Genomic DNA, 15,119 nt, shown 5'->3' on the forward strand with positions numbered 1-15,119 from the left:
AACACTGGAGTGGGTTGCCATTTCCTTACCCAGGAGATCTTCCTGACCCAGGGATCAAATCCACATCTCCTGCTTTGCGGGTGGATTCTTCACTGTTGAGCCATCAGGGAAGGTCAACGCTTTCTTCTAGAGATCCCCGCTATGATTTTGGAAGAATAGAGTTGAATGATGATTCCTCCTCTCTTTGTTTCCTTTAATAGCAATCTCTTTCTCTCCATAAACATGTTTTGGTGACTAGCTGAAAGAGATACTTCACAAAAAATGAAATGCAATAAAGGGAAAGGGATTTAACCTGTCTGAACGTCCCTATAGGGAACCCGACTGCCAATGCAGGAGACACAGGTGACATGGTTTTGATCCTTGACTCAGGAAGATCCTTTTAGAAGGAAATAGCAACCCACTCCAGTACTCTTGCCTGGGAAATCCGTTGGACAGAGGAGGCTGGCAAGCTACAGTCCAGGGGTTGCAAAGTGTCAGACACGATTGAGCACGCAGGCACATGCTCCAGGACCCAGTCTCCAGATCATTCTGAGAAGGGGGAAAAGACCTGCAATCTCATCCCCACAACTTGATGGGTCTCACTTCATGCCTCCACAGTCACCTGTGAGTTTTTGTACTCCTGGCCCTCATTTTCTGCTGACCTGATAACTATTACTGTATTTCAAGACTTCTTGTAGGTCTCTGCTTTCACCCTGAGCTCAGTGCTGGGGAAAATCATTACTTGATTCTACAAAAGATATTCTCCACAGGTCAACAGATCCCACACCCAGACCCTGTGAGTTCTCACAGTTTGCAGATGTCAACCAGGGTGATTAGGAGAAAGGCAATCATGGTTTTTGATGCACCTTTTCTATCCCAGAGCCGGTCATGGGACCAGGCTCTCAGGACCACGGAAGCAGGAGGTCAAAGGACCGTATTGCTCATATAAGGAGATTTTGAAGATTCAGAAGCTCATTGGTGTCTGAGCTTCAGAAAGGGGCAGATGCAGCCTCCGATATTGCCTGAAATGGTGAGAGGTGTCGCTATTGGCTCTCAGGAGGGAGGGTGTAGGGGTGGTCTATATAGACCCCAGTCGGCACCCTGACGCCCCCTCACAGGCTGATCCTGCAGCTGGGACTGTGACCTTGAGGACGTGGCGTCGGGATGGCTCTGGGAAGACACCTCGTCCTGCGCGGACTCTGTGTTCTCCTCCTCGGCACCGTGGTGGGTGGTCAAGGTAAGAGCTACCCCTCTGTCTTGGTCCACAGCAGGGAGTGGACCCCTTGGTGAAGGGAAAGGTGTCTGGAGCTGTGGCGCCATGGTCTCTGTGTTTTTGACCAAAAAGGAGCCACGCCGACTGTGATCACTGGTCCCTCTCCTGTGGGGGGTCCACTGGTCGTAGCGGCAGATTTTACAGAGCAGTGAGGTTTGGTCTGGACCGAGCTGGGTCAGCCTGAGTCCCTCCACTGTCTGCCTTGTTCTCAGGGAGCTTCTAGGGTCCCAGTGGCTCCCAGTGTGTGGAAGGCCCAGCAACTGACCTCAGCTGGGACTCTGGGCTGTTCCCACATGCTCCACGTGCCTGGTGTGTGAACACTGTCCCAGGTCCCCGTGTTTCCTGTGTCTGTGCTCCTGTGGGCTCTGTGTGTGTGTGTGTGTGAGGGTGAGGAGTGTGTGAGGGTGTGTGTGTGTGAGGGTATGAGGAGTATGTGTATGAGTGTGTGAGGAATGTGTGAGGGTGTGTGTACGTGACGGTGTGTGTGTATGTGAAGAGAATGTGTGTGTGAGGGTGTGAATGGTGTGTGTGTTTGTGGAGTGTGTGAGGGTGTGTGATGTTGTGTGTGTGTGTGTGCACGTGTGTGTAAGGGGTGACACAGCCTGTCTGTGTGACTGGTATGGGGCTGCTGAGCAGGGACTTTGTCCGTCGGTCTGTGAAGCACACAGGGTCCCACAGGGCTGGGTGTCATGCCTCTGCATGTAACCAGATCAGAGATAATGGTGCACCTGCCTGCCTCTCTCTGGCTCCTCTCCCCCATTCCCCGGGCTCCCCTCTGCTTGTTGACCTGTCTGCCCAGCACTGGGCTCTGTGAGAGGCTCTGCCTTCTTGCCTTGCCTGTTCCCACCAGGTGTTCATTGTGGATCAGAGGAGCCTGCAGCCAGGAGAGGGGACCTCTTGTCTGTAGAGATCACTTGAAGCACAGCCTCAGGTGTATAAGTTCCTAAGTCCCTGCCCTGGTCCCTGCGATGTTTCCTGTCGTGCTGGAGGCCTGGGATGGTCCTTTCCCCTCCCAGGATCTGCTGTGACTCTGTAGGGAGCACTGTTTCTCTCGTGCCCTCTCCTGTCCCTCCCTGGGAGCTGCTTTCCGCTGAGTGGGAGTGGAGTATCTTATCAGTCCTTCTGTCGTGGTCTGCAAGGTTTCTTTGGACAAATCCGCTGATCTCCTTATGGGAGTCCTCTTGGGTGACAGCATTTTTTTCTTCTCTTTAGACCTTTAGAATTCTCTTTGTCTTTGCATTTGGACAGTTTACTCCATGAGTCTTAGAAAAGGTTGTTTTGTATTGAAATTTTGGGGTGACTTATTAGCTTCTTGAACTCAGATGTCCAGATCTTTCCTCAGGCTTGGGAAATTCTCAGCCTATGTTTTCTCTTTTCTGTTTTAATGGTTTGTTTTTGGTTGTGCTGGGTCTCCTGCTGCGGGCTTTCTCTAGCTGTGGTAAGCAGGGGCTACTCCTCGCTGCAGTGCACAGGCTTCTCACTGTGCTGGCTTCTCTTGGTGCAGAGCCCAGGCTCTAGGTGCACGGGTTTCAGTAGCTGTGGCGCACTGGCTTAGTTTCTCTGTGGCATGTGGAGTCTTCCTGGGCCAGGGATTGAACTCATGTCCCCTGCATTGGCAGGTGGACTCTTATCCACTGCACCACCAGGAAGTCCTCAGCCCTTAATTCTTTCGTCGCTCACTTCTCCTGCCCTGACTCCACTGCATACATTGTTCCTCTTCATGGTGTCCACAGTTCCCACTGGATTTCTATATTCCTTTCCTTCTTTTTTTGCTTCTCTACGTGGATACTTTCAACTGATCTTTCTTCTAACTCATTGATTCTTTTTTTCTTTTTCTTTCCCTCGGTCAAGTCTGTTGTTGAATCTCTGTATTGAATGTTTCAGTTTACTCATTATATTGTGTGGTTGCTAAGTCGCCTCAGTCATGTCTGACTCTTTGTGACCCTATGGACTGTAGCCCACCAGGCTCCCCTGTCCATGGTATTCTCCAGGCAAGAACACTGGAGTGGGTTGCCATGCCCTCCTCAGGGGATCTTCTGGACCCAGGGATTGAACCCAAGTCTCTTACATCTCCTGCATTGGCAGGCAGCTTCTTTACTACTAGCACCACCTGGGAAGCCCATTCATTTATTATTCAGTTTCAAGATATCTGGTTAGTTATAAAATATTTTTTATATCTTTATTGTTCTTCTTATTTTATTTGCATTGTTTTATTGGTATCCTTAAATATTTGAGTTATCTTGTAACTCTCTGAGCATCTTTTGAAGTATTATTTTGAATTCTTTGTCGGGCAATTCCTGGATCTCCATTACTTTGAGCCGGTTACCGGAGGTTTACTGTATTCCTTTGGTGGGATTTTGCTTCCCCATTCTTCTTGATGTCTTATTCTCTTGTAGATGTCTGCACATTTAAGAAAGCAGTCATCTGTACCAGAATCTATATTATGATTTCAGTAGGGAAAGGCTTTCACCTCTGGATAGGGGCACACTGGAATGTTCAGCAGAGTGTTAAATGCAGAGGCATAAGGTGGCATTGGGTCTGGGAGGACCTGAGATCCTTTTGGCTCAGGCTGCTGAAGTCCACAGCATTGACAACTGTGTGGAGTTTCACAAGCGCTGCAGGGGGCCTGCCATCATTGGAATGGCTGTTGGTGTCCTCAGCAGCGCCTCTGGTTCCAAAGCCCAGGGATCATGACCAGCAGTGGTTGTGGGCAGAGCCAATGGTGTGCACACATTAGGCTTTAGGGGCCTGTTGCATGTGCCTCTGTGGGGGGAGATGATGGTTGCAGGTGTTCAGGTTGTGGGAGGGCCTAGGAAGGCAGCAAAGACCGAGACCAGCAATGATTCTTTGCTCAAACTCGTGTCCGTTGAGTTGGTGATGCCATCTAACCATCTCGTCCTGTGCTGCTCTTCTCCTTTTCCTTCAGTCTTTCCCAGCATCAGGGTCTTTTCCAAGGAGTCAGCTCTTTGCACCAGGTGGTCAAAATATTGGAGCTTCAGCCTCATCATCAGTCCTTTCAATCAATATTCAGGGTTGATTCCCTTTAGGATTGACTGGTTTGATCTCCTTGCTGTCCAAAGAACTCTCAAGAGTCTTCTCTAGCACCACAGTTCAGAAGAATCCATTCTTCGGTGCTCAGCCTTCTTTGTGGTCCAACTCTCACATCCATACATGACTACTGGAAAACCATCATCTGTGCTGGTTATTAATTCTTTCAGGGGTAAAAATCTGCTGCATCTGTCTGCAGAGCAGGTCACTGTGAACTGTGATTTCCCCTTCCACGTGGTTGCTATTGGTCCTTTGCTCTTCTTTCTTATGCCTAGCCATCTCTATAAGACTGGCTCAGCTTTGCAGGTCTGTGGGAAGTGAACCCGAAGCAGGACTTTCATATGGTATCCCCAAAGGCCAGGAACACTGGTTTCTCAGCCTGCTCTTACCCTCCTGGTGAGAGGAACTCTGAGTGATGCTGGTTTGAAGGATGGAATGATGCCGCCAAAATGACAGTGTCTCAGCATGGCCAACTTCTTAGAGTACTCCGGATCTTTTTGGAGCTGTTTTTATTACTGATCACTGTCTATCTTTTGGTCTTTTTTAAGAGGATGGAGTCTGCTGTCTCCTACATCAGCATTTTGGTAATGGCACGTTTGAGGTCTTTATTCCTTGAGAGAATGGTTTTGAGTGTAGAATTTTAGATTGGCAATTTTTTTTTTCCTTTCAGTAAATCTAAAGTTTCAATATACTCTACCCTGGCATCTCTTTTTGTTTTGGGGGGTTTAGATGTTAGTATAGTTGTTTCTCAATTTTATATACCTAATCTTTATCTCAATGTTTTTCTTTTTGTCAATTTTCTGCTGTTATTTTCCATTTTAGTAAAAGTAAGCTAGGTATGTTGTAGTAACTAAAAACAAAATTTATCCTTGTATGCTTGTTCTGTTCACTTTTGCAGGACTTCTGCTGTCATAATTATTCAAGCACTCAGGTTGTTGAATACTCCACAATTTTATTATGCTACCACTGCAACACAAGGCTTCAGTATTTGCTGTGGTAGAAAAATATATTGGCTCTTAAATATTTCTGTGTGGAACTGACATCATTTGCTCTTGACTTCATTGAATGAGCTAGATCACAGGGTTATGCTTAACTTCAAACAGGCAAGGAAATATTACTATTTTCACATGCTCATAGTGTTGCTGAACACTAATAATGTCTCCATCTATGACGTTCCTACAAATGAACTCCTTTTTATATGAAGAAACCAGAGTTGTCTAACTTAATTGCTAAAGTGACATCTGATCACTTTTGTCAAATTCCATTTGTTAGATACATGTTACTAGGTACATTCGAGTGTGGATTACACAAGGACATGAACACCAGATGGCAGGAATCGCCAGGACATTTTAGAGCCTGTTTCCACATCCTTTTTATCTAAGCTGGATGAGATGCTCCCTATGGACAGGGAAGTAGAGGGCGGATTCCTCCCTGGATCCCGGGCCATGAGCTGTAACTGAGATGGAGAAGCTGGGCCCTAACAGCCTCGAGCACATCTACAGGAAGGGCAGCATCCAGAATCTCTGAAGGCCTGTCCTCGGTGGTGTCCCTAGAGCTGATTCTACAGGCTTGTAAGAAATACCTGTGCCTCCCTTCCTGCTCCATGTTCAGTGATGGCACATTGGGAGCCTAGAGTTGGCCACAGTGGGAATATTTATACCGCAGAAGTCAACAAATACTATATACCATGCACTTTTTTGCTCCTTAGAGAGCTGATATTTTAAATACTTATATTACTGCAAATCTCCTAAAATCTTTCCTGTGTCCTGTGTCTGTGTCTCTTTTGCAGTTTTGGAGCTGAGGTTGAAGGATGGAGCCCACCGCTGTGAGGGGAGAGTGGAAGTGAAGCACCAAGGAGAATGGGGCACAGTGGATGATCACAACTGGAGCATGGAGGATGCATCAGTAGTGTGCAGACAGCTGGGGTGTGGAGCTGCCGTTGGTTTTCCTGGAGGGGCTTATTTTGGACCAGGACTTGGCCCCATTTGGCTTCTGAGTGTTTCATGTAAAGGGGTAGAGTCAACTGTCAGTGACTGTAGGCATTCTGAACTTAAAGACCATCGTAATAAAAGCTATTTCCATGACTGGGATGCTGGAGTAGTCTGCTCAGGTAAGTCCTGTCTGATCTGGGAAGGGATCTCTAGCAGGAAAAGCCTGTCTTATTACCAGAATGACTCAAGATTATGGATACAGCCTTTAGAACATACTTGGGTGAAGGATCTTTGTGATGTGTCACAGGAGGCTGAAAGGTGAGGTCAAAGTTTCATACAGATACAGCTTCTGGGTTCGACTTCTATGACGTAGTTTCATCATGGTAATTGTTCTGTTTTCTTTGAAGTAATGGTCAGTAGGGTGTGGCTACATGGTGGGGGGGGTGGTCACAGGAAAGTTGTGGGCAACAAGGTTTATCATACTCATAGGGTCTAAACGTCAGAGTCACACACTCCATCATGTTGATATGTGGAGGATGTGACAATAGAATAGGCTCAACCAAGCATGGTGACCACAAATGGCATATGAAGACCTGTGGACAAGTGACCATAATGGGGGTCAGGATTCAGTTACACAAGGAAAAGGTGTGAGGGGATTTCACTGGTGCATTTAAATGTCCCTGGGTCACAGTCAGAGGAGGCCAGCAGTGGGACTCGTGGCAGGGAACAGTCTCATCACACTTGTGCACCTGATCAAGAGAATGGGGAGCTCACATCACATTTGTAGGGATGTTGAGGGAGCAGGAAAATGTAGTCTTGATGTTTACAACACAGTAGGCAGTGAAACTAAGAGGACCTGAAGTGATTCCTAAGCAGTGTTCAGTGCTGTCTGTGTGTTTGACAAGTGCCAAGGTAGATGTAGTAAAGACAGCAGTGAAACCAGGGTGTGAGTGGCTGCTCACAGTGTTTGGCAGAGATGCTTCTAGTTGTTATCACAACTGCAGATTGTATGTCCAGGTTATTAATCCCATGAGAGCGGCTGGACTGGAGGAAGATATTGTCAGTTATCACAGTGAAGTCCCTAAGGTAAGACGTTGGGCTTAGGCGAGTAGTACCCCATCTGATGAGATACTGGGACAGAGGAGCCCTGAGGTCATCTACAGTAGGCCCTTAATACCACAGCCAATCAGCTATTGGGTGTTATGTCCAGGAAGATGTTTGGAAAAGTGATCTTTTCTAATCTCACCTTCAGCATATCTTTGATGATTCTAGGTGAGGCCCTTAAGGAAGCAATTCTTTTCCTTTTAAAAAGTATTTAAGGGACTAGATCTGATAGATAGAGTGCCTGATGAACTATGGACAGAGGTTCGTGACATTGTACAGGAGACAGGGACCAAGACCATCTCCATGGAAAAGAAATGCAAAAAAGAAAAATGGCTGTCTGAGGAGGCCTTACAAATAGCTGTGAAAAGAAGAGTAGTGAAAAGCAAAGGAGAAAAGGAAAGATGTAAGCATCTGAATGCAGAGTTCCAAAGAATAGCAAGGTGAGATAAAAAAGCCTTCCTCAGTGATCAATGCAAAGAAATAGAGGAAAACAACAGAATAGGAAAGACAGCAGATCTCTTCAAGAAAATTAGATACCAAGGGAATATTTCATGCAAAGATGGGCTCGATAAAGGACAGAAATGGTATGGACCTAACAGAAGCAGAAGAAGAGGTGGCAAGAATACACAGAAGAACTGTACAGAAAAGATCTTCATGACCAAGATAATCACGATAGTGTGATCACTCACCTAGAGCCAGACATCTTGGAATGCGAAGTCAAGTGGGCCTTAGAAAGCATCACTATGAACAAAGCTAGTGGAAGTGATGGAATTCCAGTTGAGCTATTTCAAATCCTGAAAGATGATGCTGTGAAAGTGCTACACTCAATATCCCAGCAAATTTGGAAAACTCAGCAGTGGCCACAGGACTGGAAAAGGTCAGTCTTCATTCCAATCCCAAAGAAAGGCAATGCCAAAGAATGCTCAAACTACTGCACAATTGCACTCATCTCACACACTAGTAAAGTCATGCTCAAAATTCTCCAAGCCAGGCTTCAGCAATACGTGAACCGTGAACTTCCAGATATTCCAGCTGGTTTTAGAAAAGGCAGAGGCACCAGAGATCAAATAGCCAACATCCACTGGATCATGGAGAAAGCAAGAAAGTTCCAGAAAAACATCTATTTCTGCTTCATTGACTATGCCAAAGCCTTTAACTGTGTGGATCACAACAAACTGTGGAAAATTCTGAAAGAGATGGAAATACCAGACCACCTGACCTGCCTCTTGAGAAACCTGTATGCAGGTCAGGAAGCAACTGTTAGAACTATACATGGAACAACAGACTGGTTCCAAATAGGAAAAGGAGTACGTGAAGGTTGTATATTGTCACCCTGCTTATTTAACTTATATACAGAGTACATCATGAGGAATGCTGGGCTGGAAGAAGCACAAGCTGGAATCCAGATTGCTGGGAGAAATATCAATAACCTCAGATATGCAGATGACACCACCCTTATGGCAGAAAGTGAAGAGGACCTAACAAGCCTCTTGATGAAAGTGAAAGAAGAGAGTGAAAAAGTTGGCTTAAAGCTCAACATTCAGAAAACTAAGATCATGGCATCTGTTCCCATCACTTCATGGGAAATAGATGGGGAAACAGTGGAAACAGTGTCAGACTTTATTTTTTGGGGCTCCAAAATCACTTCAGATGGTGATTGCAGCCATGAAATTAAAAGACGCTTACTCCTTGGAAGGAAAGTTATGACCAACCTAGATAACATACTAAAAAACAGAGACATTACTTTGCCAACCAAGGTCCATCTAGTTAAGGCTATGGTTTTTCCAGTGGTCATGTATGGATGTGAGAGTTGGAGTGTGAAGAAAGCTGAGTGCTGAAGAATTGATGCTTTTGAACTGTGGTGTTGGAGAAGACTCTTGAGAGTCCCTTGGACTGCAAGGAGGTCCAACCAGTACATCTTAAAGGAGATCAGTCCTGGGTGTTCATTGGAAGGACTGATGCTGAAGCTGAAACTCCAATACTTTGGCCACCTCATGTGAAGGGTTGACTCACTGGAAAAGACCCTTATGCTGGGAGGGATTGGGGGCAGCAGGAGAAGGGGATGACAGAGGATGAGATGGCTGGGTGGCATCACCGACTTGATGCACATGAGTTTGGGTGAACTCCGGGAGTTGGTTGATGGACAGGGAGGCCTGGCGTGTTGTGATTCATGGGGTCGCAAAGAGTCGGACATGACTGAGTGACTGAACTGAACTGAACAACCTATTCAACGAGTGTTTCCCACAAATATTTGCATATTTTATCCATATTGAGGCTTTTTCAACTTGGAACTCTCCAAATCATGGCTTGCTTGCTCACTTCCTCTTCCTCCTTCTTCTTCCTCCTTCTTTTAGAATTGTAAAACATTTAACATGCCATCTTCTTTTAGAATTATAAAACATTCATGAAATAAATTAAAGACAATATGATCAGTAGAAAGCCATTCTGTGCTCTGGCTTGGAAGAATTTATATTGTTAATATGTCTATACTTGTCAAAGTGATCTACAGATTTAATGCAAATCCTATCTAAATACTAAAGACATTCTTTACAGAAATAGAGAAAACAATCTTAAAATATGAGCATGTGGTTTAATTTTTATATATTCATGAATTTCCTGTTTTCTTATCATTACTGAATTTTAGTTCCATTCCGTTATGGTCATGTAAGACACTTGGTATTGTTTTAATATTTTTGAATTTGTTAAGACTTATTTGTAACCTAGTCTGGAGAATATTCCGGATGTGCTTGAGAAGAATGTATATTTTTCTGTGGTTAGAATTAGTACAATGATAGTATTAAAATCAATTATTATCAGCCCTCAGCATTTTCTATGAGTCCTGTCTCAGAAGAAAAACCTTTAATAGGAGACTATCTGGAAACTGAACTGTCTGGTAAACTCCAACTGAGAACACACTCTCTCCCAGGTTCTTTGACAAATCCTAGAATTTCAAGAGAGATGGCTGGGACTCTCTATGACTCTCTGGGTTTTCTTAACTCATTTTCTTTCCTACTGAGGTCACTGAAGAAATTCATGGAATTTTTTGGCATCAAAAAGTATCAGAAAGACAAGATGTGATGACATAAATGTGAATTAATTATAGTGTCTATATTTCTTCTCTGAAGCCATCACCCACCTACAGGTTGGCATGCCCGCATGGATCCAACCTCAGGACCTTCCCTAACTTAAGTCACTTGAGGACTAGCTCCTGGGAGAGAAAACTGGTCAGAATATTAGCCCCACAAGTCCCATGAAAGTTTTCTAAGCTTGTCTGGATGCTAGGTCTCTCATCTCATAGCCCACGTCCCTCTGGATGGCTTCTGTTCTGTGTATCTCTACATTCAAGTGACTGCATATTATACATTATCCTTGGATCTGTAGGTCCTAGGCTGCTAAATGAGAAATTCACTTCTCCAACCAATGCTAAAACATGTGTTTCCAGTATTCAGCCTTTCTAATGATCTGAATTGGGCTCTGTAGTTTCCAGGCTCTTAGACCAAGGAATTCACATTTCTAACCAGTCTCAAAATGTATGTTCTTGAGATTCAGCCATTCCAAACTGACCCTGTAATCCTTCTGGATTTTTCTTCAGAAACCTACTCATGAAAATTCAATTAGGACACTAACTGTCAAAGACTCTCTACATGCTCCACTCCTAGAAAAAAAATCTTTCATACCGCTCCCTGTGATGTGCGGTCTCCAATTGCCGAGTCAGTACCATGAACACCCACTGGTTTTGTTGTTTCCTCTTAGGATTTGTGCGTCTGGCTGGAGGGGATCAACCCTGCTCAGGGCGAGTAGAAGTGTATTCTGGAGAAGCTTGGACCTCAGTGTCTGATGGGAACTTCACACTCCCCACTGCCCAGGTCATTTGTGCAGAGCTGGGGTGTGGCAAGGCTGTGTCTGTCCTGGGACATGAGCTCTTCAGAGAGTCTGATGGCCAGGTCTGGGCTGAAGAGTTCAGGTGTAAAGGGGAGGAGCCTGAGCTCTGGGTCTGCCCCAGAGTGCCCTGTCCAGGAGGCACTTGTCACCACAGTGGAGCTGCTCAGGTTGTCTGTTCAGGTGAGATGCAGGTCAGGCCTTTCATCTCTGTGAACACCCTGTTCAGGTGAGAACGTCATGTGATTTTGCTGAAACTCTGTCTTCTTCTACCAGCATACTCAGAAGTCCGGCTCATGACAAACGGCTCCTCTCAGTGTGAGGGGCAGGTAGAGATGAATATTTCTGGACGATGGAGAGCGCTCTGTGCCTCCCACTGGAGTCTGGCCAATGCCAATGTTGTCTGTCATCAGCTCGGTTGTGGAGTTGCCATCTCCACTCCCAGAGGACCACACTTCGTGGAAGGAGGTGACCAGATCTCAACAGTCCGATTTCACTGCTCAGGGGCTGAGTCCTTCCTTTGGAGTTGTCCTGTGACTGCCTTGGGTGGTCCTGACTGTTCCCATGGCAACACGGCCTCTGTGATCTGCTCAGGTAAGAGAGGGGGAAGGGCTACTGGTACTTAGGATGCTCCTGGAGTGAAATGTCCTGAAGAGCAGAAAGGGAGGGAAAACGGACTTCAAAGTCAGACATTTCATGGTGAAATATGGATCTTCTCATTGTTCATTCATTTTTCAGGCCAGGGCAAGAAGTGTGGAGGGGAATAATATATTTTTAAGCAACATTTTTGCTTACATGTAATCCTAGAAAACAATGTATAAGCAGTAAGTATAGACCTCAGTATGAACCCCAGTCCAGAGCAACAAAGACATTGTCCCCAGCACCACAGTCACTGTTGTCCCCAGTAACTGTGTCCTCCCTCCTCTGAAGGGAAAATCACTTAGCTAACTTCTGCTAACATGGAGTGTTTTATCAATGTTTGAACTTCCTATAAAATGATGCAGTATGTTGCATCTTTTGTATCTAATTTCTCAGCCTCAAAATTATGTTTGGGATTCACACATGATGCTGTTTATTGTAGCACCTTACTTTTTTTATTACTTTAGAGTATCAGTACATGACCATGTACTGATCTATTTGACTGACAGTAGATATCTGAGCTGTTTCCTGTTCTTGACTATTACAAATATGATGTGACAACTTACCATGACAGTGTCTTTGGACACAAATATGTGTTACTTATTTTCCATGTTTAACCCTTGGTCTTTTATTTTCATTTTCTTAATCAAATGGTGTCCTTTGATGAACTCATTTCTTAATCTTATGGAAACATAACTTACCAACTTTTTAATGTACATTTAATGCTTCTTATATCCTTTAGAAAAGAATTTTGCCTACTCCAAGATCTTAAAAACATTTTCCAAGAGTATCTCATGGAAATTTTATCATTTTTTCTCTTGCATATTATTGTGCATTCCTTCTGGGATTGATATCTGTGTAAGATAAGGGTCAGGTTTCATATGGACATCCAATTGACTCAGAGTCAATTTCTGAAAAGACTCTTTTCCCCACTGCAGTGCTGCCTTTGTCATAAGCAGAAGGACAAGTATGTCTGTCTTATTTGAGACTCTCTATTCTGTTCCATGTTATCATTGTCTATCCTTCACCAATACTGAATTTTCTTAATTATGATAACTTTACAGTTGCTGTTCAGTTGCTAAGTCATGTCTGACTCTTTGTGACCCCATGGACTACAGCACACCAGGCTTCCCTGTCCTTCACTATCTCCCCGAGTTTCAAACTTTGTAGTAAGTCTGAATAATTTTAATTTACAAGAGTTACTTTATATTAGCTCCTCTAACATCATTGCTTTTCTTACCAACTGTGCTGGTCACTCTTGGTTGCTCGTATTTTGTATGAATTTAGAAATCAATTTGTCATTTTTCACCAAAAGAAAAGCTTATGGGTATTTACATTGAGATTAGGTTTAGAAATTTGAGAGGAGATATAGAAATTTGAGGATGATTGACATTGACAATGTTGACATAATACATACCTCCATTCAGTTAGATCTTGAATTTCTCTCAGAGATTTTGCCCATCTTCTACTAGGTTTTCCCGAGGTATTTTATTTTTGATGTTATGGGTATTTTTGTGAAAGTGTCCTGGCAAAGAATTCTCTTTGACTTGTGTTCATCTTTTAATTTTTAAATTTTGATGTAACTTGAGACTTATAAAAATGTTGGGAAAATAATATAAAAATTCCCTTATGATGTTTACCTGGATTTATCAATGTTACTATCAACATTTTCTTTAATCTCTCTCTCTCTCTCTCTGGCCTTCCTTCTCTGTTTCCCTTCAGCCCCTTTTCTTCCTGAATATGCAAAATCTTTCTGAATTAAGTTGAAAACATGATGTTCCTTTACCTTTAAGACACTTCTGGGAATTTCCTTACAGAACCAGAGTTCAGTCAAGTCTGTAAATGACTTCAGCTCCAGGTGATATCTAATTGCAGCACTGAAAGAGCTGACTGAAAGACTGCCAAACTGAGTCTTTTTCTGATTAATGACCCAAAGTCATAAGCAAAATGAAGTATATATATTTTTCCTTCAGCAACTAAATTTTGCCTTTTCATAATGATCAAATTGCTAGCATCTGTTGAATCACAGAAAAAGCAAGAGAGTTCCAGAAAAAATCTACTTCTGCATTGTTGACTACGCCAAACCTTTGACTATGTGGATCATAACAAACTGTGGAAAATTCTTCAAGAAATGGGAATACCAGACCACCTTACCTACCTCCTGGGAAATCTGTATGTGGGTCAAGAAGCAACAGTTAGAACTGGACAAGGAACAACAGACTGTTTCCAAATAGGGAAAGGAGTACGTCAAGGCTGTATATTGTCACCCTGCTTATTTAACTTATATGCAGAGTGTATCATGCGAAATGACAGGCTGGCTGAGTCACAAGTTGGAATCAAGATTGCAAAGAGAAATATCACAAACCTCAGATATGCTAATGACACTACCTTTAAGGCAGAAAAGGAACAGGAACTGAAGAGCCTCTTGATGAAAGTGAAAGAGGAGAGTGAAATAGTTGGCTTAAAACTCAACATTCAAAAACCAAAGATCATGACATCCAGTCCCATCACTTCATGGCAAACAGATAGGGAAACAATGGAAACAGTGACAGACTATTTTGGGGGGGCTCCAAAATCACTGCAGATGGTGATTGTAGCCATGAAATTAAAAGATGCTTACTCCTTGGAAGAAAACCTATGACCAACCTAGACAGCATATTATAATTTGCCTCCAATAAAAAATAAATTAATTACCAAAAAAAAAAAACAGAAAGTACAGACCAAAAAAAAAAAAAAAAGCAGAGACATTGGTTTGCCAGCAAAGACCCGTCTAGTCAAAGCTATCGTTTTTCCAGTAGTCATGTATGAATGTGAGAGGTGGACCATAAAGAAGGCTGAGTACTGAAGAACTGATGCTTTTGAACTGTGGTGTTGAAGAAGACTCTTGAGAGTCCCTTGGACTGCAAGGAAATCAAACCAGTCAGTCCTAAGGAAATCAGTCCTGAATATTCATTGGAAGGATTGTTGCTGAAGCTGAAGTTCCAATACTTTGGCCACCTGATGTGAAGAACTGACTCATCTGGAAAGACCCTGATACTGGGAAAGATTGAAGGCAGGAGGAGAAGGGGAAACCAGAGGATGAGATGGTTGGATGGCATCAGCGACTTGATGGATATGAGTTTGAGCAAGCTCCGGGAGTTGGTGACGGACAGTGAAGCCTGGTGGGCTGCAGTCCATGTGGTCGCAAAGAGTCAGACATGGCTGAGTGACTGAACTAAGTTTTGGGGAAAAATCTGCTATGCAACAATATAACCAGAACCTAAATT

General features: G+C 43.8%; 1 protein-coding gene across 2 annotated transcripts in view; it reads left to right on the forward strand.

Moving 5' to 3' along the window:
- The first annotated feature begins 1,096 nt into the window (after nt 1–1,096).
- The window catches only part of LOC148777721 (antigen WC1.1-like), a 43,449-nt gene continuing 29,426 nt past the window's right edge, over nt 1,097–15,119 (forward strand). For both annotated transcript variants that reach the window (XM_088837370.1, XM_088837371.1), the window contains exons 1-4: nt 1,097–1,216; nt 6,090–6,410; nt 11,089–11,397; nt 11,491–11,808. In XM_088837370.1, coding sequence (XP_088693496.1) covers nt 1,144–1,216; nt 6,090–6,410; nt 11,089–11,397; nt 11,491–11,808 — 1,021 coding nt within the window. In that variant the 5' untranslated portion in view covers nt 1,097–1,143. The remainder of the gene's footprint in view (nt 1,217–6,089; nt 6,411–11,088; nt 11,398–11,490; nt 11,809–15,119) is intronic.

The sequence above is a fragment of the Moschus berezovskii genome, chromosome 6, assembly GCF_049115385.1.
Source record: "Moschus berezovskii isolate FMDL1 chromosome 6, NW_MosBer_1.0, whole genome shotgun sequence".
NCBI lineage: Eukaryota > Metazoa > Chordata > Mammalia > Artiodactyla > Moschidae > Moschus > Moschus berezovskii.